Source organism: Ursus arctos, unplaced genomic scaffold (assembly GCF_023065955.2).
Source record: "Ursus arctos isolate Adak ecotype North America unplaced genomic scaffold, UrsArc2.0 scaffold_5, whole genome shotgun sequence".
Lineage (NCBI taxonomy): Eukaryota > Metazoa > Chordata > Mammalia > Carnivora > Ursidae > Ursus > Ursus arctos.
The window spans coordinates 59068672-59095184 of NW_026623067.1; the positions used below are offsets into that span (position 1 = coordinate 59068672).

Consider the following 26513-nt stretch of genomic DNA (forward strand, 5'->3'; position numbering starts at 1 on the left):
ACCTGAGGCATCTGCTCTGGCATTTTGGTCAAAGTCCAAAGGCTGTAATTGCATTCTGCCTGCTTGTGGGCTCTCCTAGAGTTCTAATTAGGTAGTATTTATTTTCTATCCAAAGAAAAAGATTATGCCTGACATTGCTCTACACATTAAAACAGCAAGGGGCCCAACCCAAGTGATAAAAGAGCATCTTATTGTGACAGGAAATGATCACGGGGGTGGGGATGAGGAGCTTCCTCAGTCTTTACCCTGAGCCGGCAGGGACAGTGGCTTTCAACTTGGAGGAAGCTAAATATATCAGAGGGGTTAAACTTGTGGTTTTCTGTGCCATTACAGGGAAATAACATGCATATATTCCCTCTTATTTTAATGTTTTCTAAGGCATGTCAGGTGAAAAGGGGACTCAACTCCAGCCTCTTCTCTCACAGCTTTCCTGTCAAAATATAACCCACAGAAGGACGCTAAAAACGAAATTCTTTCTGTGTATCACCTATGCTGTCTTACCATCGCATGGTACGTGACCTTTTATATCATAAGCTATGAATAACCCAGAATTGGGGTGTTCGGCACTGCTTAAGGAAATACCCTACATGGCCAAAATTTTAATTATTCAAACACGCAAAACCACTTTCCTGAATCTCTCTGACTCGATGGTGAAATAAACACATTCAGAAAATATCTGAAATGATCCTCACTTTCATTAAACTAGAAAAGGCACCAGTTTTCGGTAGATTAAATTATGTTGTATTAAAATAAAGACACACACACACACAATGAAGAGAAAATCTCTAATAATTTATTTGACCTTCAGTTTCACATTGTGAAAAAAAAAATAACAGTTTTACAAAACCTCAAAAATGTAGTAGTAGCAAACAAGCACATATGAACATGAACACTTTACTTCAACTTACACAGAGTTGTGTACGTGAACCACATAGTCAATAGCCAAGAGAGGGATATTATTCAGCTCTAATCACTCTTATTCAGACAGGTGTCAAGCCCAGAGAAAAGGGGGCTACACAATTATACCAGAAGTGGAAGGCTGCCCTTTGTTATCCGTTTCCACAGCAACCAGTCCACAGAATAAGAAGAACCTTCTCTGTCTTATGCCAAGGTTTTTGTGTGCACTGTGCTGTGAATTGTATTTGCTTCAAAGTGGGGACGTTTCACAGGGTGAGAATGGTCAAGTAGTGAGCCCGAATGCCTACATCAATTCAAAGAGCGGGAGTCCAGAAAGTTCCCTGCAGGCTGGGGGCCCACCCTGACCACGGCTCCCTCTGGCTCACACACAGTAATTAATAGAGGATTCAAGGACAGACCACAACTTTGAAACAGCTGCAGAAAATTCATCCTGCTTTCAGAAGTCGCGCAGTGACACACACATCTCTGCAGATTTGCATCATAAACTAGAGAGCCGAGCTGCTACAATGTAACGCCACCGCTATGCCGCCAGCGTACAATCAGACATTTGCATTGCTTAGAACACATCTAGGAGCGAGCAACTGACTGCTGGAAAAGTATTGTGATGCTTTTATTCCAATGGCTCATTTATTTCGGTCCAACTCTAGCCCACTTATTCATGGCACGAACGGACATGTACGATTAGTCTAAAGTATTCAGGTAAAGAGAAATGTTAAGGATTTATCTGTCACTAGACAATGCAAACACACTCACAATGTAAAAGGTTGTTATCAGTCTTAAGCCCTATTTTCTAAACTACAGTAATGTGAGAAACGTCGATGAAAGTGGTGCGAGTTGCAAACTCTGGTCTTCCCCAGACACCTCTGAGCAAGCACCTAATTGAGTCTAGCACTAATACCTATCACGGCACACGGTTAGTAAACAAGCACTGGAACTAGCAAAGAATGTATTCACAACAGATTCCCAACGATCCCGGAAAACCTCTCAACAGGGGCCACTGCTCATCATTCTTTGGTGTTTCCTGGCCCAATGTGTCACTTCTGTGCACCAAAGAGTTCTTTTTTAGAGACTTACCCAAGGGTGAGCACTAAAGTATACGCTGTACCCATGTGAATATGGTCTTGGAGAATTGCTAACACTTGCTAAATCGTACATCAAGAAGAGAGAACAATGAATCCACCAGGTCAAGCAAATCTGGCGAGTGAATTAATTTATATTACGTCTGTGACAACTCAGCTTTTTCCTGTTAACTGTGGGTGTGGCAAAGCCTTCTCACAGGGTAATAAATAAATAAATAAACTTTGGACAATGCCTTTAACCTGTGCCCTATATACAGAACTATTCCACAGAATTTTCCAGGATTTCAGGATATTACACAAAGAAAAAAACTGCAAAGTGACTTGGTCCTTTCCAAATTTCAGTAGCTGAGATTGAAGTAGGTGACTCAGATGGGAAGCAACAGGGTAGTGAAGCCTTCCCTCACCCCACGAGCCATCAGCGTGACCAGAGCCCATGGAACCCCATTAAAAGTTAGTGAATCTAAGAAGTGATCTCCATGCTTTCTCTACCTCTACGATGTTATTTGTTTCTGTCTTGTACTCCTTCCCTGTCTTGACATTTACAAAATCCCCCCTTCCCAACCTACCCTCTAGTTATACACCAAATTGTAACTCCCAAGTTTTCATTTTTGTGCAGCAAAGCACTTCACAACAGCCACAAAACTGTGCAAAACATACAACCATACACACACATCCATACACGTGAAGACAATCGTAAGCACTGTTTCAGCATGCAGGCATCAAACAATAAATAGCTAAATCTATAACAAATTTCTTAACAGCCAAGGGAAAGTTTAAAGTCACTTATAAATAGAAAAGAACATCTACCAAACGCCTACCAACAATGTCCCCATTGTTCAGAACCTTCCTGGGGAGCACAACCCCTCAGAGATTAGTGGAGAGTCCAGTGGTCCTCACTTTGCAGCCGGCCAAGCCAGCTTCCCTCCTGGCCCCACAGTTGGGCTTTCAATCTCCAACAGCAGCTGGTGCGGAGGCTTCAAGCTTGCTCCTCAGAAAGGTGACAACCATTTCAAATTTTACACATAAATGGTGGAGCCCATGGAAATCAAATGCTGAATATGGTACAGCAAGGGAAAAGGGCCGGCTTTTCTCTCCCTTTGAGGGGCTGATTAACGCTGACATTAATCCACAATTACAAGACAAGGACTAGATCACAGGTTCATTCATTCATATTTAAACCATGTGCTACTTGCACTGAAAATCCCACCCCCTCCCCCACCCCCTCCTTCATGTCCAGTTAGAGAATTTACAAGGTGCAGTGCATTGTATTGGAGTCTTGTAGCAACTTCTTGTCCTTTTTCTTTTCTCTCTCTTCATTAAATTTGGCCTCTCCAAAGCAGAAATCTCATTTTGTCTCACCAAGTGATGGAGCGAGCTAAAACAGGGAGAAAAAAAGATTCTCGTTAGTAGCCTCGAAATCTAAAAAAAGAAAATTAATATCGGGACAGAGCTGGTCATTATTGCTTCTAAAAGTCTTAATTACATGTTCAGTAGCAAGTGTGCAAAGATTAAGTGCATCCATGTGCGTGCACGGATACACACGACTGGCTCGACAGAAACGATGGTGTCCAAAGAAAAGTCTTCGTTTCTTTACTACAGCTTCAACCCGTACACGTGCAAATGCAAACTTCTACGTCTAGGCGCTGCTATAAATTGCCACCTTCTGCTTCTAACATTCAAACTTCATCTCCATGGCTAAACAGAGCCACTGTGAAGCGTTCACCAGAGGGTCAAAAAAGATTCCTGTGCAAACCCTCCTTGGCCCATTTACCATAAAGGATTCCAAATTCAATTTATTCACCATATAGAAGGCAGACATATTAATCCTCTTATTGAAATGCATCTCTGCTATTCATTATGGCAGAAATCAGTCTCGCTTCCTTTCACACGACAACATTTCAGGCCTCCACAGCCCAAGGCTGGAGTTTATTCTCCCAGTTCATCAGTCCGCACTTGGGGGACGCCAGCTATGGTATGCACTTATTATCTGCAGAATCCACCGACGTCAAGCGTGAATATAAATTCAAGGTGCCGGAACCACAAAGCCGGCACATTTCACGGGAGCTGGTGTTTCCCCACACGACCCACCATTCCCAGCCCGCACGTCTACTTTGACGCAGGGAAATCTTGCAGACGGCTTTTGTCTCTCCAACACTCACCCTAACTGTTCATAGAGCACGTTTCCAGCCCAGTGTAGGAATCTCATCCCTGCTGCTATAACTCTAAGTGGAGACAAAGGGAATTCAGGAGGGGCTGCTCGTTACTTGCATTGAATTCTTCTCACTTTTGTGTGTTCAGAAGTCGGATTCATTTCATGAGCTGTTTCTTTTGGCAGCTTCATAACATGATTCAGGCTTTCAAGGCATTCCTTAGACTGGTGTCATCCTCCCACCCCCACCTCCCGGTCACCTCTATATCAACACGAGGCCAAAAGAATGTATTTTGTAATTGTAATAATATGAAATTTCATGATGGTGCATACTCAAACAGAGAAAGAAAGAAAGAAAGAAAGAAAGAGAAAGAAAGAAAGAAAGAAAGAAAGAAAGAAAGAAAGAAAGAAAGAAAGGGAAAGAAAGACTCTGAAAAGGGAAGAAACAAAGCACACTGAGATCCGAGTGCTGTCCGGCTGGGGCCACACAGAGCCATGAAAATGGGAGAGTAATCAAAAGTAATTTCCTTTTTGTCCTTCCCACCACTGAAAGAGCAGCAGGAGACAGTTAAAATCCCCCCGGTGAATGAGCTTTTAGACCTAGGGAAACTTCCTGTTAACACTGTATTAATTTGGTTAGCACCTACGTTTGGAGATCAAAGAGATGTCCCGGAAGTTTCTGCAGCTGAGGGCTGATACCTGCACAGCACCTCTTTTAAAGTCATTCCATTCAACTCAAGTGTTTTAGCACTATCTCGTGTGTAGAAAACTTTAGAAATTTAAACCAACATGCTCCCTATCAGAAACCGCAAGAGTGGCTTTGATCAGGCCCTCACGGCCCTTTCGGACGGCGAACCTGGCCCTGTCCAATTCCGCTGTTCCGTGCTCCACTCTGGGGGGTGGCACCAAGGGCGGGGAGGTGGTTGGTGTTTCCCATGTGACCTAACACTTTATGTGCTTGGTTCCCAGGGACTGGAAGTATGTGATTAGGCTCAAACACCCGGGATAGGGCGAATTCAAGCGTTTGCCAATATACTCTGGGCTGCGAGAGAAGGCACCAAAAACGAAGAGTAAAGATACAAGCAGATAATAATCAAAGAAGCCTCACTTTCCTGCCACACACAAAGCTAATTCCGTGGTTGGCTGAGGTCTCAATTGAAGGAGGAAAGGAACCTCAGAGCATTGAACACTTCATATCGGCCAGACGCTGGGCAAGGTATCTTTCTCCTCTTTTCCCCCTTCATTTATCAGTTCACCCAAGTCTGACTGGGGACAGAGCTCGGAGAGGCCAAATTCAAATCAGTCATTGGGCAAAGGAGGGATCTGAAGTACAGAAAGGTCCAGAGTCCACAGCTTTGAACCCGGAACCAGAATGCACACGTGGTCTCTTCCTGCCTCTGCCTCCTTACCTTGCCCCAAAGACACCAGCCCGTCTACCACTCACCATTTTGAGGTCCCGCCACCAAAACTGGCAATTTTTCTGGCTCTCCTATGCAAATAGAGTCAGTTTTGGACTAACACCGAACTTCGTGTGCTCTTAATTGATGCTTTCGCCCAGAAGGTTCTTTAAACCTGCTTGAGAGGTGAGTCATGCATGCATATCGCAGATGAAATAACCACGTTCAGAGCATGTGTTTACTCAGGATTACTGAGATGCCAGCAAGGCTGCAAAAACCAGTTTGGTATGGGACGCTGTCAGCCCAGTCGCTCCCCACAGAGGTTTCTCACTGTTCTCGCTCCTCTGAAGGAGTTTCATTCCAAGGTTATGTTCTGTTACTAAGAGCCGTACCAACTGTTAGAGGCGGGAGGAGACAACTGAACCAATGAAAAAACAAAAAAGATTCATTGTAACAGGGAGGCCAATTTTAGCGGTGTTTCAAAATGAGCTGTAAGAACGGTGGAAAGAAAAGACAAAGAAGTCAAAAATCCCTCTTTGCTTAGCTCACAAAGACCCCCCAGATTTCCTTTTTTCCCTCTGCAAGTCCTCTTCAAAAGTGTGAAACAAACTAGGGAAAACAGAGCCAAAAGTCTCCAGGTAATGAGTTAGTTTTCATTGTACTTCCTCCAAAGCCGAGTTTTAATTTTACTCTCTTATTATTAGTAATAAGCCCATGATTTACCAAAACAAATCAACACATTCCACGTGCTCCGTGCTACACTCAGACAAGCTTAAGTGGTTCCTGGGGCCAATGCTAAAGATGCTTAACGGCAGCAAAGCGGCCATTAGCTTCACGAACACTGAACTGTGTAGGCCTATTAATTATTTGAGCCAAGAGTATTATATACTCTTAAGTACACAAGACGACCGTTATGGACTCAGATATATGACACAGAAAGACAACTTTTGTTAGCTCTGACAATAGGGTCAGCCTGTCTGATTAACTCTGAAAGGCTGCAGTGGAAGGCCGTCGAGATGGCTCAGCGTGCCACGTATCTGACAAGTTTATACAACACAGGTGCAGCCTTTTACAAGGACAGACCTTGACTTCCCTCTGAAGTTAATAAATGCCCTAAAAGGGGTTATTTTTTTTCTCCCGAGGAAAAATTTTTAAATAAGCAATAAATAATTTGGGAGGGAACAAACTAGGAATAAACTTAAGGATTCCGTTTTTTACACCCTACTTCATTCCAGAAAGGGTTTGAGGGATCTAAATTTGCGTATCAACAAATCTCTCCTGGGGTGAGACAAATATGAAGCTCAGGTTTCTTAAGTAGCCGTTCAGCATGGTGCTCGAGTGCTCTCTCTCCGGAACCAGAGTGCCTGAGTTGATTTCTGGACTAACTCTTCCACCTACAAAGCTCTAGGACCTTGGGCAACTGACTTAACCTCCATGTGCATCCGTGGTTTTCGTCTCTAAAATGCTCTAGTAATAATATCTCACGAGGTCTATGTCAGGATCACATGAAATGACCCATGTGAGACACACGGCCCCACTCCAGGCAGGGCTCAGTAAACATGAGTTGGCATTATTAAACCCAGGGCAGGGGTTCTCAACCCGGCTGTCGATCAGCATCACTAGAAAACCTTCTAAAAATCCTGCTGCCTGGGACCCACCCGGACCACATGAAATCAGATCTCTGGGATGGGCCATTTCTGAAAAGCTCTTTGGGGGAATGGGAGGTCAGTCAAGGCTGAGAACCGCTAGCTTCTCTTATGGGTGGGGAGTGGCAGCTGTGGTCAACACAAGTGCTTTCAGGTCTGGGGTGCAAATTCTCTTTAATGGTTTCTGTAGCCCTGCTTCTACAGGACGAGCTACATCGGTCCCGTCTCAGGTTCCACGGGAACTTGCACAGCTAGCTTACGCGCGTGCATACTTACAGCCACCCTGACTTCTCACCTCACGCTCAGCTTCTTGAAGGTGTACTGTTTAAGAAGGCAGATGCTTCCAGGTGCTGACAAACGCAGTAGGAATCAGCGAGTACGGGACCGTGGTGATGCTGTTCCACACGTCTAACGTCGGGTCATAACAGTCCAAAGTTTTGCAGCGCTGAATGCCGAAGTACCCTCCAACCACGTAGAGCTTGTTTCCGGAGGCCACAGCGTGGCAGCTCATGCGCTTTGCTGTCACGTCTCCCACCTTGGTCCACTGATAAGTCTCACTGTTGAATTTGTAAGCAGAGCAGGCGGAGAACTCCGTATCTCCCCCCATAATAAAAATCTGGTTACCCAGCACCGCTGCTGCTGTGTAACGCCAGGGCTGGGGACAGGTGGCTGGTACCGTCCACCTGTTTTCACACTGATCATAACACTGAACCTTCGGGAGCTTGTCATGACTGACGCTGGTACCTCCGAAAGCAAACAACTTGAGTTTGGCACTCACTACTGCAGCGTTGCTAACGCCTTCTCGGAGGGGGGCCACCATGGTCCATTTGTTGGTTGTGGGGTCATAGTGTTCTACTTGCTTTAGAGAGACTGAGGGGGAGGCTGGGAGGCAGCCTGTGGCGGCTGTGTGCCCCCCGACCACGTACAGACAGTGCTTCAGTTCAGCTGAGCCATGGCCGAACCTGGCCACCAACATGGGGGCGGCTTTGGACCACTCTTCATGCAGGGTATCGTAAACCCAGACATCTTTTGAGACTCCATTTTCAGAGCCCCGCCCCCCAGTAATGTATACTTTGCAGCCAATTGCACACGCACTGAACTCTTTTCTTGGGCTGGGGATGTCAGCCTTGGGAATTATTTCTTTGGCCTTCTGGTCTACCAGATACAGCTTGTCACACATGAAGGTCTGCCCTCCCAAGAGGAAGAGAGCGTGGCCGGTCTTCCGAGGCCGGGCACAGAGGCTGGTTACCACGCCGTCGTTCTGCAGGATTTTTAGTTTGCACCTGATGGCCTCTTCCACAATCTCCTTGCTCTTTCTCTGCTTGGTAATGAGTTCCTCCATGGCCACATTCTCCATGAGATAAATGGCTGGCAGCAGAGCCAGCCTCACTGTCTGCAACAGCTCTGGGAGGTAGCAATAGCGCTTCTTCAGGTCATAGCTGATCCAGTTAATTGCAGACTCGTACACAAGCCTTTCATCTTCTGTCTCCAGCTCCTCGCTGGACAAGAGCTGCACTACCATGTCCTGGGGCAGCTGGAGGAAATCTTCGTTCTTCCTGATGGTCTGGAAATTGCTGAGACACATTCTCCAGGAGAGTTCGTACAGCTTAGTGCACTGGTGGGCATCGGAGAGCAGCAGCATGCCCAGGCAGTTGGTGGGATGCAGATTCTTCTCTAGGAACTCTGCACACGCATCCCGGATGTCCTGAAACTCCAGCATGTCGCCAGCTTCCAGAAGTGATTCTGCATTTTCTTCATTAATGATGACCCGGGAGGAGTACGCATAGTCAAGAAGCAGCTCCAAAACCTCTGGGTGGATGGAGTTGTCGAAGTTGACTTCACTGTCCTGGCTCTCTTTCAGGCCGCCACTGAACATGGCTTCAAAGTAGCGGCTGCACGCGGCCAGCACTGCCCGGTGACAGGGGAAGGTCCTATTCCCAGCGTGGAGAAGGACATCGGTGAAGAGGCGCTGCTGGCGTAAAAGATTCAAGTGCGTGAGGACGCTGTCGGCGTAGGAAGACTTGTGAAACAGATAGATGTTAATGGAGCCACTGCTGGCCCTGGACTTGCGGTTCTCATGCACACTGACTGACATTTTGTTTCCACTCCTACAACAAAAACAAAACAAAACAAACCATTGAACGTGATGCTCCTGATGTTCAGAACAGCAGAACAAAGCAAAACAAATCGTTGTGAACAGAGAAAACAGAACACTTTGCCGTTAGCCTTGCCGCCTACTGCTTGGAATAATGGATAGCCTGCGCCTGTACAAAGTCAGAGACAACCACCTATAAGGAAAGGCATTCACTGGAACACTGTTCAGCTATTTGAACACTGTTCAAAAAAAAAAAAAAAAATCACTGCTTGCAAGCAGGTTCATCTTGGAAAACCTGACTGCCAACTTTCAGGATACTGAAGTCCTTGCGAATGTAAGCCAGCAAAACCCAAGACGAGGGAGGTCTCACTCTCACAGCTCCCTGCCCTTGTCCAGCTGATTCACTGCAGGCCAGTTAAAATGCTGGGCTTCCAGCTCTCGTAACGCCGGGACGGACACCAGCTTTTATGCCCCATGCAACATAAAGCCATGTGTAAAACAAATACCTACTAATTAATTCCATTAAGAATTCCTTTGGTAAGATCCAGTCCCAGTGTATCACAGTAAATGGGCAATGTAACCTTAAAATCATAGGCTTAGGCCAACTTCTTCCATGATCAGATCCTTATTAAAATGTTACAAACAATTTCTAAACAGACAGTTCTACCACGCCAGGGTCCTCAAAGAGCACCGATATAAACCTTACCACATATTGGTCAGCAGGCTTTTGTGAAAACACAGAACAGATCCTGGCCACAATCGCCATGCATCTTTCCTGCTCTGGACAGCTTCCAAAATGAGGATTTGCACACATAAAAAGAAGAATATTTTGAGTAGCGCACTCATCACTATTGTTTTTCTGTTCTTCCTGCTTTTTATCAATTCTTGGAAAACCAGTTCCAAGAACAAAGGATCTATCCATCCCTCTCTTTTGATTCAAAAGTGCATCCTCAGGACCATTCCTGTGTACCTGCAGACACCGGCATGTGCACGGAAGGAGTTCAAAGTGCAAACCCAGCTTTATGTAAATCAAAAGCACTCACACCTATGTGAGTCTGTGTGTGTGTGTGTTGCCAGCCATTGTTAATTTAGGGCCACCCTAGAATTTATTTGCTGACTAAAGTACTTTCCTCTATATTATTGAAATTATAGCAAAACCTAATGCTGTCTTTGGCTTTCTTCAGTAAGTAAACTGTAGGTTAAAGACATAGGACATATCTATCACCTATCTTCAAAAACTAAATCACATGCTTCTCTCTCTCTCTCTTTTTTTTTTAACCCTCTCCCTTCTGCTACTTCAAAAGAATGAAGCCTTCAAGGACCTGCCTGTCAAAGGATTCCTAGGGAAGCTGTTTATGCCAGGAGGGTAAACAACTGTGTAAGTTACAGCATCTGTTCCAAACACAGAACAGCTAGTTTTCACAGGCAGCTGAAACCTACCGACTCCTCGTTTCCTTAACTGGTCAGATTTTTATTTTTTTAATTTATATTGCAGCAATTACTAATAAACACAAACGAGTGATTTCCCACAGATTCACAGGCTAGCTCCCAAGCAGCACTTCCTGACCAGCTGTAGCACAGCACACAACAAAGGCAGGTGCCATCTGTGCCTGTGACACGCTGGCCACATCCCATTAGGCGATGCAACTTGTTTTCTTTTAGTTTTGGAATGTAACTTTTCACTAGCGGTCATCATGGCTTAGTGAAAGAAAGTAAGTAACAATGTTCTAGGGCTCTGGTGTTAGGAAGACAACATGAGTGTCCACAGCAACTCTAGGATAGGACAAATGGTGAGGAGCCCCGCAGACAAAGGTGAGGAGCGCCCCCGTCACCCTTCCTACCTCAAGTAAAAGCCTCTACAGTCCAGCCCATGGGAACCAACGCCCAGGGCTCTGGAGAACCACCCAACTCCACACTATGTGAGTGCACCAAGTCTCCAAAGCCGCAGAACATGTATTAGCATCCCCGATGCTCTGCTGCTGGAGTTGTGAGTTAGTACATTCAATCTTAAGTACTTGGAGGAAGATTTTAAGCTTAAACCTCAAAAGATGCTATGAATACTCTGATGCCTTATATAGAAACTTACAAACATTGCAAATGAGTAGTTCTGCTTTCTTTTTTAAGCCAATGCTTCCAAGGCACCCTCAAAAGCTGCCTTCTCTCAAGCTGAGAGTGAACACACCTCCAGCTGAAGAATGAGGCTCCCCGCACAAGGTACATGACACCAAAGTGCCTGCACCCTGAGTGGGAACCACACCGGGGCCCAGACCGTGCTTCCCTGAGCATTAGATTCCAGACAGGGTAAAACAGCATTCACAAGGAGGCTTACACTTGAGACAACAGTTTGTTTAGAAGACCTTAGGATACAGGATCTGCATCACTACGCCTCCTGTGCTGATGCTCCTGCCTTTTCCAGGTTGGTGCACAAAACCAGAAGGAAGAGGCTAGCCTGTCAGCTTGGATACCGTCCAGATGGAAAAGCATGTCACAGGCAAAATCCAACATTCTTGCAGCAATACTTGCTCAAAAGGTAAACTTAAAGACCCAAGGGAAATGACTACTTTCTGGGTTAAAATTCCGCAAACAGCAAGATATCAGCAGAAGCCATTTATACAGTCACAAAACACACCTTCAACATAAAATGAATCACCCTTCCGGCATTTTTTTAAGCCCCCAGAGAAGTAATATGTGCATGTCAAGTAAGTAGCCAAAAAAAAAAGAGGACACTTATACTTAACCTGTGCCTACAAAAAAGAAGGCGAAAGGGCTGCTATTACCGTGAACATCAAAAGGGCTTCTAGTTACAGTAACTTCAGTTCACTTAATGCTCCGCACTCAAGCTCCCTGCTGCCAATACTTTGCGTCCCGTCACACCTCCTTAGGTTCTGAACCTGGGCTCAATGCACTCATAGGAGAAACTAGGCGGATTTTCTTGGCCATTTACCTTACTGCTAACAATGGAACGACATTAGAAAGACACTGTTAACAAGAAAACCAACTGACCATACAGCTTTCTTTAACACTTGCAACGCTCTTCGACACGCGGACCATACCTGTGAGGGCAACACGAAATTACACGCTGAACAAGTTTCAAGGTTCGTCTCCACCACGCCCACCACTTCCTATCCTTTGAAACTCATTAAGGTCACACCAAAGGCCAAATACTTGCAGGAGAAGAAATGGATTTCTCAGGAAGTTTTCATTCATTCGCCACAGACATTCCGCCGCAGGGAACGTGCCCTCGTGAAGGGTGTGTGCGCGCGGCCCCGGCGCTCCCCTGTGCCGGGCAGCGTGCACCGTGGGCCGACAATCCCCGGCGCTCGGCCCTGGGGGCTGCCAAGTGCGAGGCAGAGCGACAGCCACCCCCAGCGAAGCGCCGCTTTCGGCGGAGGAAGGACACTGGTCCTACCCCGCCTCGCCTCTCCGATCCCCAGCAGCTCGCCCGGGGGCCGGCGAGACGGACAGAGGAGATCCCTCCGGCGATGGCCAGCGTCTGCACGCTGTGGGAGGGCAGCGGCTGCCACCGAGGTCTCCGCCCCAAGAACAGTTCCCCCACCTCCGCCCAAGCCGGAGTTCCGGCCTCCGGGGCGAACGCACGCCTCCGGCGAACACACCCCCGCAGGCCAAGCGGCCCCGGCAAGCCGCGCCGGCCGCAACAGGTCCCGGGCGGCGGGGGAAACTTACGGCGGCCGCGACCGGCGTCAGCGCACGACCAGCTGGGTTCTCTCGCCTAGGTCACCGGGCGGGAGGCGACAAGGCGGACGTCTCAGCCCCGGGGAGCGGCGGCGACTGCCTGGGCGAAAGGAGCGAGCATGGGGCGCCCGCCCGGGAGAGGACAGCGCCTCGCGACTCCCACGCCGCGAACTCCGCTCGCGACCCGCAGAGCGTCTCCCGGAGAGCGACTCGGGAAGGTAGGGCGAGCCTGCGGCTGCCGGCGCCGCGCAGGGAGGCTGGCTGTGCACTCCGGGGGGGGGAACTCGAAAGCGCTGGTGCGCGCCGGCGGCCGCCTGGCGTCTGGACTCGGTCTCCGCAGCGCCACCGCCGCGCCGCCTCCTCTCTGGCTGCCCAAGCAGTCTGCGCCCAGCGACCGCGCGCCGGGCTATAAGCGGCGCGGCGCGGCGGGAGGGGAGGGGAGGGGAGAGGAGGGAGGAGAGGGTGCGGATGCGGAGTGACACCAAGGGAAGGAGGGAGGAAGCGCGTGAATGCCGCCCGCCGAGGTGGAGGAGGAGGAAGGGGAGGAGGAGGCGACGGGGAAGAGCTGGAGAAGAGCGTGTCGGGGGAGTTATTCGAGAGAGGAAGCGGGGGAGGGGGGCTGCGGAGAGTGGAGAGAGACAAAGCGGACGCCGTGCCTAAAGCCACTAGCAGCTGCAATCCTCAGGGGCGGCGAGTAGAACAAGTTTGGCCGGGTCGGAGTGCCTGCGCCTCTAGCCAGCCCGGTTAAAGGACAGCCCCGGAGCTGAGGGACCCTCGGCGGCGGAGGCGCCCGGCTGCGCGCTCCGCGATGCCGGAGTCAGCGATATGCTCAGGAAAGGGGAGCGAGGGGGCGAGCCGGGTGTCCGCCGCACGCGCCCTTGGCGGAACACCTGGAGCGGGGAGCGGGGCAAGGGCTGGGGCACAAGTCTGGTCACTGCGGGGACACTGCAGGTTGGGCATTGCGGGGACATCGGGTTTCTCGCTGGCGGGGGGCAGACAGACTCTAGCCCCTGGCGTTTCGCCTGCGTCCTACCTCCCCACCCCAGCGGGTGCGGCACCCGCGACCGGACTCTGCCCCACGCGGCGGGGAGCAGCAGCAGCCCGAGCGCTGTCCCGCGGGGCGCGCACCACGTGCTTCGCAGCCAATCGCGGCCGGCGCTTGATTCAAAGCGAGCTGGTCAAAGGAGCGGCCACGCCGCCCCCTTTCCCTTGAGATAACAGCCTCAGTCGCCCTCTCGGGCTGGGCCCTTCCTGTCTTTTATCGCTCTGTTTTGTTAGTTAGGAGTTCGGCAAAGAAATGACCCAGCCCACAGGTTTGAAGCGCCGCGTGCCGGGGGAAAGGAAGGCAGTTCGAAAAATAGTCTCGCACGGCGATCGCTCTTGACGAAAGCCATTATTGATCTTTGCACTAAGGGCTGTATTTCCACTGGGACCGAAATTTAACGCTTGTTTGGTTTTTATTAGATATTTGGAATGAAATCTGTGACTGAACTGCAGAGATCACCGTCCCAGCCGTTTTGCAGGTTAGGAAAGTGAGGCCCAGGTAGATGGGATTGTCCAGCTCGAGATCACACGGCCACTTAGCAGAGGCTGGGCTCTGCAGCTCGAGTAGGGATCCACCAAAGAGTTTTCTCCCTTCCCCAACTCCCCCAACTCCCCCACCTCCTCGCTTTCCTCTAAACATAGATGCAGAATTGGTTTATGGTTTAGGCTGAGGGGGCTCCACCTAGCGCTGCGGTGTCCAGACGCTGCCTCAACCAAGGCTGCCGGTTCTTTATTCCAACCACACTTGTCTTTACCCCGTCCCTCCTGGTATGCGCTGAGAAATTTCGCTCCGTGCAAGCAAAGAAAGACAGTGCCCTCTGAAGTCCTTTGTTAGCATTAACTCGTCAGCCTCACCGTGAGCCTTTACAGATCTGTTTCATGTTTTAATTTTTGATGTGGACTCTCAGCCCCAGACTGCTTAACAAAGCCAGAGACAGCGGGATCCATTAACAGTAAGAATCACGTGTAGCGATTCTGGGGGTTCGCCAGGTGAAGAGAGGAGCTGGGCAAGCCGACCCTGTTCCTGAAGGAGATGTGGATAAAAACCCAAACAGAACGTATAGCAATGCTGTAGACGCCAGAGATGGTGCTGAGAGGAAGGGAGGTGGAAATGTGCAGCTAGCACACATCTGTCTTTTAGAAACCTGTTTCTGTAGCCTGTGGCAAGGTGCGGAGGAAGCCCAGCAGAGCAACCTCAAGGACACCTCCTAGAAGCGCCTTGTCCTTGTGCGCTCAAAGTAAGCCCGTTGCTTTGGAAGACCAAATGGGAATGTCCTCCTCTGGGGAAATGTTCTGTTTAAATGAAGAAATAACACTTCTCACTGAGAAGTCTTTCTTACTTCGGTCCGTTAGCACATCTACGTGGCACTTTACCTAGATGATCCTGCCGACAAGTAAAACACGTGCCCAGCTCCGTTGGTTGGCTGGCGGTTTTGTCACAGGAAGCCACTGAGTTGGGAACAGGCGGTCTGTTTCTCTTGCATCTTCCCCACCTGGAAACGGCAGTGTCCTTCACCATGGGGACAGCAGCATCTGTTCCTCCTTGCCCAGGACTCTGCTAAGCAGGCAGGGGGTCCTTGTCATCCACGGATGCCATTTTCCTGGTCTTTTCTCCCTAATGTTGCCATCTCAGGGCTTCAAGGAAAGAGATGGGGAAAAAGTCGTAGCTTTGGGAGATCTTGAATTGTGTTCAGTGACCGTTGGCTTCATCTGCCTCAGGGAGATAAGCAACAGGAGGCAGGGGAAAGAAATTAGCTTCTGGAGGGTGTAAAAGTGGAAAACATTTTCCTGCTGAGAGACAGAGGAACTAAACTTGCATTTGGGGGAAAATGTGTGTGCTTTCAGTGACCTCCTACAAACCACACTGGTTTGCTTGAACCAATGTCTGACAAGCTTTCAGGCCTGTGGGCCCTTTCTAATGTTTATTTCACAGCTGAAAGGGATTTGCAAGTTACCTTATTTCTGACCACAGCAACTCAAACTGTTATTACCGCAGCACCTCTCAGCCAACCCTAAAGGTAATCCTTATCACTCTGCTCCCAGGATGAGAAGGTGAGCAAGCGTGGATGTGTAGAGGAAGAACTCTCTAGACAGGCCTGTGATCCAACCGGACAACCATACACATAGTCGATGTCTGAGTCATAAACAGGTCAGGAAATGCTATGGTTCTGTGTTGTACAGTGACCACCGCCCGACTCAAGATGTTAGCCCATTCCCATAGGCCCCCGGGAGCTGGTCTTCGCCTCTGCCTTGTGACACCAAACCAAGGTCTCATTTTTAATGCTATTAAGAAGCTGAGCCCAAGGCTTTGGCCTTGTTATCTCCCTTAACAACGTTATTTTGTTAGGCTGCAAAATAAGCAGCATGGGGTTAAATGTATTAGCTGCCTTCAAACCTAATTTATCTTCATTCCTTCCTAATTTACACTCGGGCTGAATTAATGAGAATGATTTAATTAACACAGTGCGACCCTGGTACCAGGGACAGGACAGCTCGGGATTAGACCAAACAGTGGGCTAAGCAGCTGCCATCCTGCCTCCTGTGGTTCCCCCAAGCCCCACCCGAATTTCAGACATGTTCCCTGCCAGTCTTCCAAGTGTCTTCTTTGTTCTTTGATCCACTTCCTGAATCTGTGTGAGGAAAATGGCACTGCTTTCCTTCCTCACGTTATTTCTAAGAGGGCTTCATGGCTGTGGTCTGTCGAATCAGTGTGGCAGAGGGGCCCAGTGCTCACCAGAGATTTATGCTCTTCCTCCCCCAGTGTCAAGTTTGTGCTGGAAAATGGACACTGAGCCATGGACAGAAGCCCCTGGCTGTGCTTGTCCTGGGATCAACACCTGTGGAAGGAAAGGGAGGGAAGGAAGCAGAATGGGCAAAGGGAGTTTAGCTGGGATCCGGTCTCAGCTGAGACCTTGGGTGGCCCATGGTGAGCCCTGGAGTGGAAATGACCCTGCAGAGTTGTCCCCAGTAGAAGCGAGAAGGCCGGGTTCTATATGGCTGCGTCAACCGGTTGCTGAGTACATCACTCAGCGAAGGGACCAGGGCTTGGTCAAGGCGGCACTCTTCCACAGAGGTCTCAGTTCTGAAGAGGGCAGGTGGCTGAGTGCCTTCTGCTGCCAGCACCCCCAGCAGCTGGGGGAAGAAGTCCTTCAAGGACTTGAGGAAGGAGTTGAGGGACTCGGTGCAGTACCCACGTCAACACTTTCCCTTGACAGAGATACAAACCTAGAGAAATGAGACCTCAGCTCCTACCAGCAAGCCTCTTACTTTCAAAAAGGGGATTTTTTTTTTTTTTAAATCTGGCTATTTATTAAAAAGACAAGGAAAACTAAAGAGTCAGGTAGTCAGTACGAGAAGCTATCAACATTGTATAAGTCAGTTGTTTTTCTCTGGGAACAAACAAGAAGTCTGAACTGATAGTTTCCTAAATTTTGATTTGCTGCCTTCTGCATTTATGTCTTTGAAACTGTATTCATGTTAAATATTTGTTATGATAAACCTTGAGAATATTCCTAAAATTGTATCCAAAATTGACATGGTCATATTTAAAATTTCAGTTGGCCTCCTACATCCATTATACGTGTTACCTGTATTTTGTGAATTACATTGGACCGTAGTATTTTTAATTTCAAATTCCCATTGTTCATGGCTGATCTATACAGATACAATGGACTTTTGTATTATGATTTTTTTTTAAAGATCTAGTCATTTGAGAGAGAGTGCGCATGCCCCCATGTGAGGAGAGGGGCAGAGGGAGAGAAGCTCTAGCAGCAGCCTCCAGGCTGAGCTGGGGCTTCACCCCATGACCCTGAGATAATAACCTGAGCCAAAACCCAGAGTCAGGTCACTCAGCCGGCTGAGCCACCCAGCTCCCCTGTATTATGACTTTTAATAGAAAGTTGTGTGTGAACGTGAATTTGTGTCCTTGGAGGGCTGAGCCAGCCAACCTGTTGAACTCTATTCAGAGTTGTTACAGCGGGAAAATGGACTCTTCATTTGAGACACTGTCCATCACCTCGCAGGGCCCCAGGTGACATTGCAGGGGGTAGACGGTTTAGTGACGGCCCCCAGGACCGCCGAGGGATACATCTGAGTCACTTCTCCTTGGTGTTAGTCTGTAAAGTCTGGTCGTTAGTGACTAGAGCAACCAGGGCTATGTGTGGTTTTTCTACTCCGGTACCCTTCAGCACAGTGATCTTCCCAGTGATAGATTTAAGGGTCAGAATTTTAAAGCAGCATTTCTTATTTTTTCTCTGATTATAAAAGCAATACGCGGTAGAAATTTGGGGGCGGGGGAACAGAAAAGTACAAGAAAATTAACTGTAAACCCGCCATTTGGAGGTAATGACATTTAGCATTTCAGTTCCAGTCTTTCTAGATCCACATAGTATCTGATTTTTAGCAGTCAAATGGTTAAGGGCAGTAGAATCAAGCTGGAATTTCCGCTTCTACACGCACTAGCTGGGTGTTGGAGGGGCAAGCATTGTAGCATCTTGGTGCCTTAATTTCCCAGATCGCCTAGTGAGGTCAGATGAGCACCTGGCTCGGAGCATTGTTTTGCTGATTAAATAAACTAGCATATGTAAAGCACACAGAACAGTGCCCAGCTTGTGGTGAGTGCTGCCTAGGACCTGCCTTTCTGATTCCTTCCTAAGCTGTTTAAGGAGAATGGTATTCCTACGACCCTATAGCTCTGTGCTCTTAACCCTCCTAAATGAAAGTGCCTTGAATCTGTATCAAAGTTCCTATTTCTACATTTGCCCAGTGGCAATGGCTTAAGGGACACTTCCTGACTTGAACGAAATTACAGACTCTGTTTGCAGTCTGTGTTTGAGGCTCTGCTCCTCTTGCACACCCAGGAACCTGACAGCACGTGCAATGAAAGCTCAGATTCATGGGATTTGCCTTTGTGCCTCCTTCCATCTCTTATTGATACCGTCTTCATGTTTTCTACTGGGGCTGTCGGTCTTCAGTTGATGATGGAGAAATTATTCTTTACTCTCCACTACCTTAAGAAGCTAAGCTGCTGCAAAGGGACAAGTATTGAAGAAGCCACACATTTTAAAAAGAAGCAGCTAGCTATATTTAGAAGGTAGCCTGGCCCACACAGAGCGTGGATAGAATATAGGCTCCTACTTTTTCCTGCCCTGAAAATTTGTGGGGTGTACTTGGTAAACGCACTCTCTCATATATATCAGAATCACACTAGGCTCTGTGGGGTGTGGCTTTTTACAACTCAGGGGCATCTTAAATTATTCCCCACCCCCCTATTTTCCATAATCTTTGAGTGCCCCAAGGCTCCTGGATCTAAACTCTTAATTTGTTCTAAGTAATTACATTAAAGAATTGACCGTTGTTCCAAGCAGTGAAAATGAGGGTTTTGTTTGGCCTATATGCCTTGCTTCCAGGGCAAAATGCCAAGTCCCTGAGCATGCCTGGGCATGAAGAAGGGACCAGAAGAAGGGACCTTTGTGGTCCAAGAGCTTGTACCTTCAAATGAATAATAAAAGGATTTTATGGCCCTCTGTGAGCACAGACTTTACCCACTGCCTCGAGTTCAGCTGGGACAGGAGTCTGGAAGAAAAAACAACAACAAAAAACAAGCAGCTGTAAGTTAACATGACCAGTATGAAGAAAGAATGAAAACAGAGAAATGCTGTTGAGCGTGCTGTCTTAAAGTTCCCACAACTGTTTCTCATGATTTTGAAAATATAGCATGGGTGAGGGTATAAACTCACATACACACATGTACACAAATTTCCTTTAGCCTCGTGAATAATTTTGGAAAGCATTCACTATAAAATCCCAAATAAAGTAGAAAGACCTGCTATTCCCTTATTTGAGGATACCTGCAAATATTTAAATATCAGGAGGAAATGGTAACATTTAAAAAAAATCATGTACACTCAAATAGTTATCAGTTTTCACACCCACAATTATCTTCAGAAGTTAGTGGTGTCATTGAGCCGATCAGTCAGTCACCCAGCAAATACTGATTTACAGGCATCATATTAATGCTTGGTGCTGGGGATATTCTCCAGTTCCACTAGATTTTCTCAGCCCTACACTGTGATTTTACACTGTTGTAGGCTTGGCTTGCCATCAGTATACTTGTATTTGCATTTCGAATGTCTCTTCGTTCCAGCTCTGAAGCCATGGAAAGAAATCACATATAGGGAAACTTGAGAGGAGTAGGGGGAAAGAACATAAACATAGGCCAAAGCAGAGCTCAATTTCGGTCACCCTTATTAGACTGCTAGTCTGGAAGAGAACCACGAGAATGCAGACCGCCTGGGTTGTGAAATGGTCTTCTTCAATTGCCATTTTTCACCCAAGGATTATAAATAAAGCCATTATTGCCTCATTAAAAACTGGCCTGTTAAAAATGGTAAAGTGGCTCCTAATGGCATTCGCCAAGAAAGGAAACAGCAAACCTTATAGGCAGAAGCAGGGGGTGAGTGTCAACGTTGCACCCTCCTTGCTCTTAACAAAGACTTCTCTTTTCAGGAGATTATGAGTTTTGCCACAGTAGGAGGAAACATCCCAGAGTTCCCCAAAACTGCACGTCAATTTCTTCTATGTCTTTTCCGGGTCACTTATGATGCCAAAAATGAGCAGGAACGCCAAATTGAGCTCTAATTTTTCAGACAGTGGTTTCAGCAAGTTGAAACCTTGATCAGTTTCAAAGAACGCATTTTCTCTGTTGCACTTGTGTATTTTTAAAAATCCCATGCATGACTTTGCATGATTTCAAAAATTTTTAAAGTTTGTCGAGTATCAAGTTTTCATATATGTCCTGCTACAGACAAAAGGTTTTGTTTTGTTTTATTTCCCTGCTGGTTTCCTAAGGAATGAAATTGCTGCCCCCAACAAAGCCAGGAGTGAGACACTGTAGCACAGAACACAGATGCATTGCCCTGCAGACCACAGTGCAGAATTTGGGTAAAGCAACAGTGCCCTCTTCTGGCTACAATAAAGAACTAATTACAGAAGAGTGACAAAATTTAAGGTGAATAAATCCTCGAGGTCTGTATGCATAGTAGCTATACAGATAACGCCATTGTATTGTGTTATGCCAAGAGGGTGAGTCTTGTGTTAAGTGTTATCATCACAATAATAATAATAAATAAAGAAGGTGGGAGGAAACTTTTGGAAGTGATGGATATGTTGATGGGCTAGGTGTGGTGATGATTCCACCGATCTATACTTATCCCCAGACTGACCAAGTTGTATGCATGAAATCCGTACAGTTTTTTGTATTGTCAACCACACTTCAATAGAGTGGCGTTTTTTTTAAGTAAAAAGGTTTGTTTTTTTTTTAAAAGGCCCAACATATTGAAAAAGAAAAAGTGAACACGGTGTGGAAACTCCTTGTGGAAACTTTAGAGCAGCTAGCTACATAGCCATAAAGGTTATGCCTCAAATGAGCAATGCCAAGTGTAATAATGCAAGGTCTGGCCAGTCCACAACAATGCAATGTGACTTCTGTGCCCTACAGACTGGCCAGCCGAGGGCACCACTGAGCCATCTGTCTCCTCAGCGTGGGCTGGGCAATGCATACAATACTAACAGAAGTTGTCCTCAGGGGCGCCTGGGTGGCACAGCGGCAAGGCTCAGGGCGTGATCCCAGCGTTATGGGATCGAGCCCCACATCAGGCTCCTCCACTATGAGCCTGCTTCTTCCTCTCCCACTCCCCCTGCTATGTTCCCTCTCTCACTGACTGTCTCTGTCAAATAAATAAATAAAATCTTAAAAAAAAAAAAAAAAGAAGAAGTTGTTCTCAAAGCTGCTGGACAGGGACGCATGTGTCCACTGGGCTGGTCTTGGAGCTAATAAGAATGACTAGAAACCCTCACGTGTATTTAGTCTTATTGGATGCTAAGCACTATATACCCATCTCGTCTAATCCCCATGGCAACACTAGAAGTCTGAAGATCTCATGGTTGAAGCCAGAACCCAAAGTGGTTTTTACCCAACCAGAGTCGAGTTCCTAACCACTGACCTACACTGCCTCCTCTGTTTTCCTGATTAACTAGGGCCTCTGCTTTTCTGTCCCTTGGAATGCCAGCCTCAGACACCTGGCACGTATGCAGTAAACTTTACAAGAAAAGAAGAAATGAATTGCTCAGTTTGTATGGCTTTGTGTTGACAGGTCTGATAAAGGTTTGACAAATGAGAAGCTGAAATCAACTGATTAAAATTAAGTGTTTTTTTAAATCAATTTTTACCCTTTAACCATAGTTGATTAAATGTCTCCCTAGATCATTCTTTCGTTCTGGTACACTATACCCACTAGAGTTTGGTACATCAACTCACAAGCAAAATAATGTCCTAATCACGTTTTCTCTATTAACTTTAGTTCAGACATCGTTTCTTAAGTATGAAATAAAGCACTTTTTCCCCAGCAATGATGAAGTTCCAAATATTGACATTCTCATCTTTTACTCGCTGCAGTGTCTACAGTCCGAGTGTCTGAGGGAGCTCCAAGTGTCCTCCTGGAAGGATTTGGGGAGAAAGTGCAATGGAAAATAAGGGAAGCATTTCATCTCTTGGTTGTATCCAGCAACTGTGACGTTATGGTTAAAAACCCAGGATACACGGATTATGCTAAAGTTTGAAATCTTCATATAGCACGACGGTTCACAGAAGGGAGGGATGTTGTCCGTGAGCAGGCGTGGAGTCTCCTTGAGCATGGGATGGTGGTTTTCAGCCCTTCAAGAGGCCAAACAAAATAAAACCTCGATTGTATGGAAGCCAACTCACTAGAATGATAAATAAAACATTTTTCCTATACTGAACTTTTAGAGGAAAGATACTAAACACAAGGAAAGAAGTCCCTGTTGGAGCTTTCTTTTAAAAGTAAACAATATTGGGGCACCTGGGTGGCTCAGTCCGTTAAGTGTCTGCCTTCAGCTCAGGTCATGATCTCAGGGTCCTGGGATCAAGCCCCATATTGGGCTCTCTGCTCAGCGGGGAGCCTGCTTCTCCCTCTCCCTTTGCCTGCTGCTCCCCTTGCTTGCGTGCTCACTCTCTCTCTCTCAAATAAATAAAATCTTAAAAAAAAGTAAATGATATCTACCTAAACAACAAATCAATAAGTAATATCTCAAATTTTTAAAGAAGCAGTACTGTAGGGGTGATACTGACAGACATAGGGTACAGCAGTGGCCCCACAGGACTGGCTCTACGCCGCGGGCACACTGGAAGGGCTTACAGAACTTGGGACAGCTGCTCTTCCTCTCATCCTTCTGTGCTGTTTGTGTATCCACCTGTATTTACTACTTCAATTAATATTAGGAATATTTTAAAGTCAATAACAATAATGAAAGAAAAATATTTTGAAGAGACACCCATGTAGGATCTCACAGTGGGGCAGAAGTCCCAGCAAAGAGGGGCTCCACTGGCTCCTTGGCTCAGGGCCTCCCAAGTCTGAAGTCTGGGTTCGGCCAACCTGGGGTCTTCCCTAGAGGCTCTGTGGAAGATTCCACTTGCAAACTCATTTCAGGTTGTTGACAGAGTTCAGTTCCCTGAGGTTGGAGCACGGTGATCCCCATTTCCTTGACACCTGACCCCCTTCATCTTCAAGCCAACGATGGTACCTGGGCCCCCTCTCATGCTTGGCATCTCCAACTTTGCCTTTTGCTGCATCTGTCTGATTTCCTCTTCTGGCTTCTTTTCTGCTTTTAAGGGCTCATGTGATTACTTTAGGCCTACCTGGATAATACGGGATAATCCCCCTATCTTAAGGCCATCTGTGTAGTGACCTTGATTTTATCGGCAACATCCCTTTTTCCAATTAATATGGCCGTGGGTATGACATCAGAGGGCAGAGATAATGAGGGCCAAAATTCTGCATGCCATGCACGCTCAAATAGGAAGATAAAATCCAGTTCTTGGAAATGGATCGAAAGGACAATAATTATGTTCTTCCTTGAAGACAGATTCAAGTGGAGAGAAGTTACAGCCCTATTTCAGCGGACAGGCTACTGTCACTCGTCAGCTAGTATTGTCCTGTATTTTGTAGGTAGGGGACACAATCTGAGTATTATAAGACCTGGTCAGAGGAACAGGACTGACTGAGCTCCAGTCCCAGCTCTGTGCGTTGTTAAAAACAAGACAACGGGTCCAGAAGGAAGTTGCTTGTGCTAAACCCCGTGTCACCAAACCAAGACTTCAGTCCTTCGAGTTTCAACTCTCCCAGTAATGGAATCTGAAACCAGCCCGCCAGGACCCTCCTGACGAGCGCTAGTTAGGTCCTCGGCCTGACAGACCCCTGCTGTCCTCTAAAGGAAAATAACTTTGCAATAACCGGCCTGCTTTGTGCTTAGTATAATTTCCTTGTTCCTGCTCCCTTCTGTCTATAAAAGTTTTTCGTTTTTTGTTCAGCATCTTAGAGCTGGCGTTTTCCTATCGGCTGGATTGGAAGCTGCCCAATTTCGATCAACTTGTGCTCAAATAAACTCTTGAGATTTTTAATATGCCTCAGTTTATCTGTTAACAGTCAGTTGAGCAGGTCAGTCCCCCTCTCGAGGCCTTGGTTTTCTAATTTGTAAAAGTAAGGAATGAAGTCATTTTTATGTGGATCCTATATTGTATTAACAATAACATTTTGGGGGGAAAGAAACTATCTGGTTCAATTCCTTCAAGTGATATAATGGTTTGGGCCATTTTGAATGATTTTCATAAAGCAAGGCAAGATTCTCAGTCATCAGATAGCATGACCGTTCATAGAGAACTGCAGTTTTTAGAGTGTTTTATGCTTTATGAATCCTCAAAGGTCCTTGGCAAGCTAAATATTAGAGTTCTTGGACCTCATTTTCCTGATGAGAAACAGAGAATAAAGAACTTGCCTGGGGTCACGTAGTTGCTAGCTGGTGGTGGTGCGGTCTGAACGCAGGTTCTGCCGGCCTCCATTAGACGGTTAGACTGTCTCCGTCTTTTCACCACCACGTGGCCAGCCCCTAGTCCAGAACTCAGTAGTAATACAATAGATATTTGTGGAAAGAACAAATGAGTGGTTTAACAAATGAATGAGTGACTCTTTCAACTGTATCACAAAGAAATATCCAAAATACACTCACAGCCCTGTACTTGCTAAGGCAAGAAAGTCCAACAAAACATTTAAAATAGATTTTCAACTTGGGCTAAACCCAGATGATTGCCTTACCTTCTCTGGAAAACCCCATTTCTACAATAGTTTGCATAATCGGAGTTTCACTGGATACCTTAAGAAATAGGACCACATTCAGGGCGACGAACTGGAAGAAAATTCCCCCAAACCTCCAAGCAGGAACCATCATTGGCATAGGATGAATGCGTCTTTGCAATAACTTGGGTCTCCTTGGAAGCATGGACCATTCCCATTGTGAACTAACCAGCCCCGCTGTGCTTTTCCTTTAGAGATAAGAAGTGCTAAATCGGGGCGCCTGGGTGGCTCAGTCGTTGTGTCTGCCTTCGGCTCAGGTCATGACCCCAGGGTCCTGGAATCAAGCCCCACATCAGGCTCCCTGCTCAGCAGGAAACCTGCTTCCCCCTCTCCCACTCCCCCTGCTTGTATTCCTTCTTACGCTCTCCCTCTCTCTCTGTCAGAGAAATAAATAAAAAAATAAAAAATAATAAAAAAAAAGAAGTGCTAAATCACCCAAACAGCAAGTCACCCAAAGGTGAGGTCTTTTATTTCTGCTCCTTGGTGATTAATGGGTCTGTATTCTCTGGTGCTAGAAACGATAAGACTTGGGTAATGGAAAACCGGAGCACATCTCCCCCGTGGGAGAGCTTCTCAGCAAGTAGTGGGTTGTTGACCCGAATGTGCTGGAATCTTCCTGCAGGGCCTGTGGTTTGGTAGGTAGTCTCTTCACCAGCTCTGTGTGACATTACTCTCATGCCACACAGACTCGGAATTCCCTAAAAGTCTAACCCTAAATTATTTTGCTTGGTTTGATACTTAACTCTGGAGTAAGGAGTCTCCACAGAAATTAAACTAATGCTCTCTTTTATGTCTGTAGGTAATACATATACAGGGAGCCTCTATAAACAATAATTAATGTCCATTTATAATCACACCATGGCTTGCAGAGCGGGTTGAATTCTCTCAGTCATCCTGTGTGGTAGATACTATCATTATCCCCATTTTGTTGATGAGGAAACAGGAGCAACAACACGATTTAACTTGTCCAAGAGTCCACAGGTTGTAAATAGCAAACTCTGGACCCCAGACTTTGCTATTCAGAACCTGTGTTCCTCCTGGTCTACGGGCCTACTGATGAGCAAATCTAATCGTGCGGGAAGCAAGCACCTCCTGAATACAGGGTAGCTTTAGGCCTTCGTGTCTTTTCTCAATCCGTGGCTGCTAAAACTGCAGCCGCTCTCATGCTTGGGGACATTCTGCAAAGATTTTTATATTGAAAAAGGGCTTTATACTTGGGTAATAATTATGACTCTTAGGACACAAACTTAAAAATGTAGGAAATGTAATTTTATTTTTCTAGAGC

The 26513-nt window shown here is 46.8% G+C and overlaps 2 protein-coding genes across 5 annotated transcripts; one reads left to right on the plus strand and one right to left on the minus strand.

Annotated features, from left to right (window-relative positions):
- Window positions 1-771: 771 nt before the first annotated feature.
- ENC1 (ectodermal-neural cortex 1) lies at window positions 772-13395 on the minus strand. Of its 4 annotated transcripts, none has more exons than XM_057307498.1 (3): window positions 12338-13395; window positions 7485-9297; window positions 772-3372 (listed from the first exon to the last, which is right to left on the minus strand). In XM_057307498.1, exon 2 carries the CDS (start codon window positions 9282-9284, stop codon window positions 7515-7517), a length of 1770 nt encoding a protein of 589 aa, XP_057163481.1. In that variant the 5' UTR covers window positions 9285-9297; window positions 12338-13395; the 3' UTR covers window positions 772-3372; window positions 7485-7514. The 4 variants fall into 4 exon arrangements, with proteins under 4 accessions (XP_057163481.1, XP_048076790.1, XP_026354575.1 ...); XM_048220833.2 differs by having other exon boundaries at window positions 12288-13395; XM_026498790.4 differs by having other exon boundaries at window positions 12969-13056.
- Window positions 11757-24498, plus strand: LOC113254891 (uncharacterized protein DKFZp434B061-like). The gene is made up of 3 exons (XM_057306977.1): window positions 11757-11814; window positions 12575-13195; window positions 22477-24498. Exons 1-3 carry the CDS (start codon window positions 11757-11759, stop codon window positions 22638-22640), a joined length of 843 nt encoding a protein of 280 aa, XP_057162960.1. The 3' UTR covers window positions 22641-24498.
- The last annotated feature ends 2015 nt before the right edge of the window (window positions 24499-26513 follow it).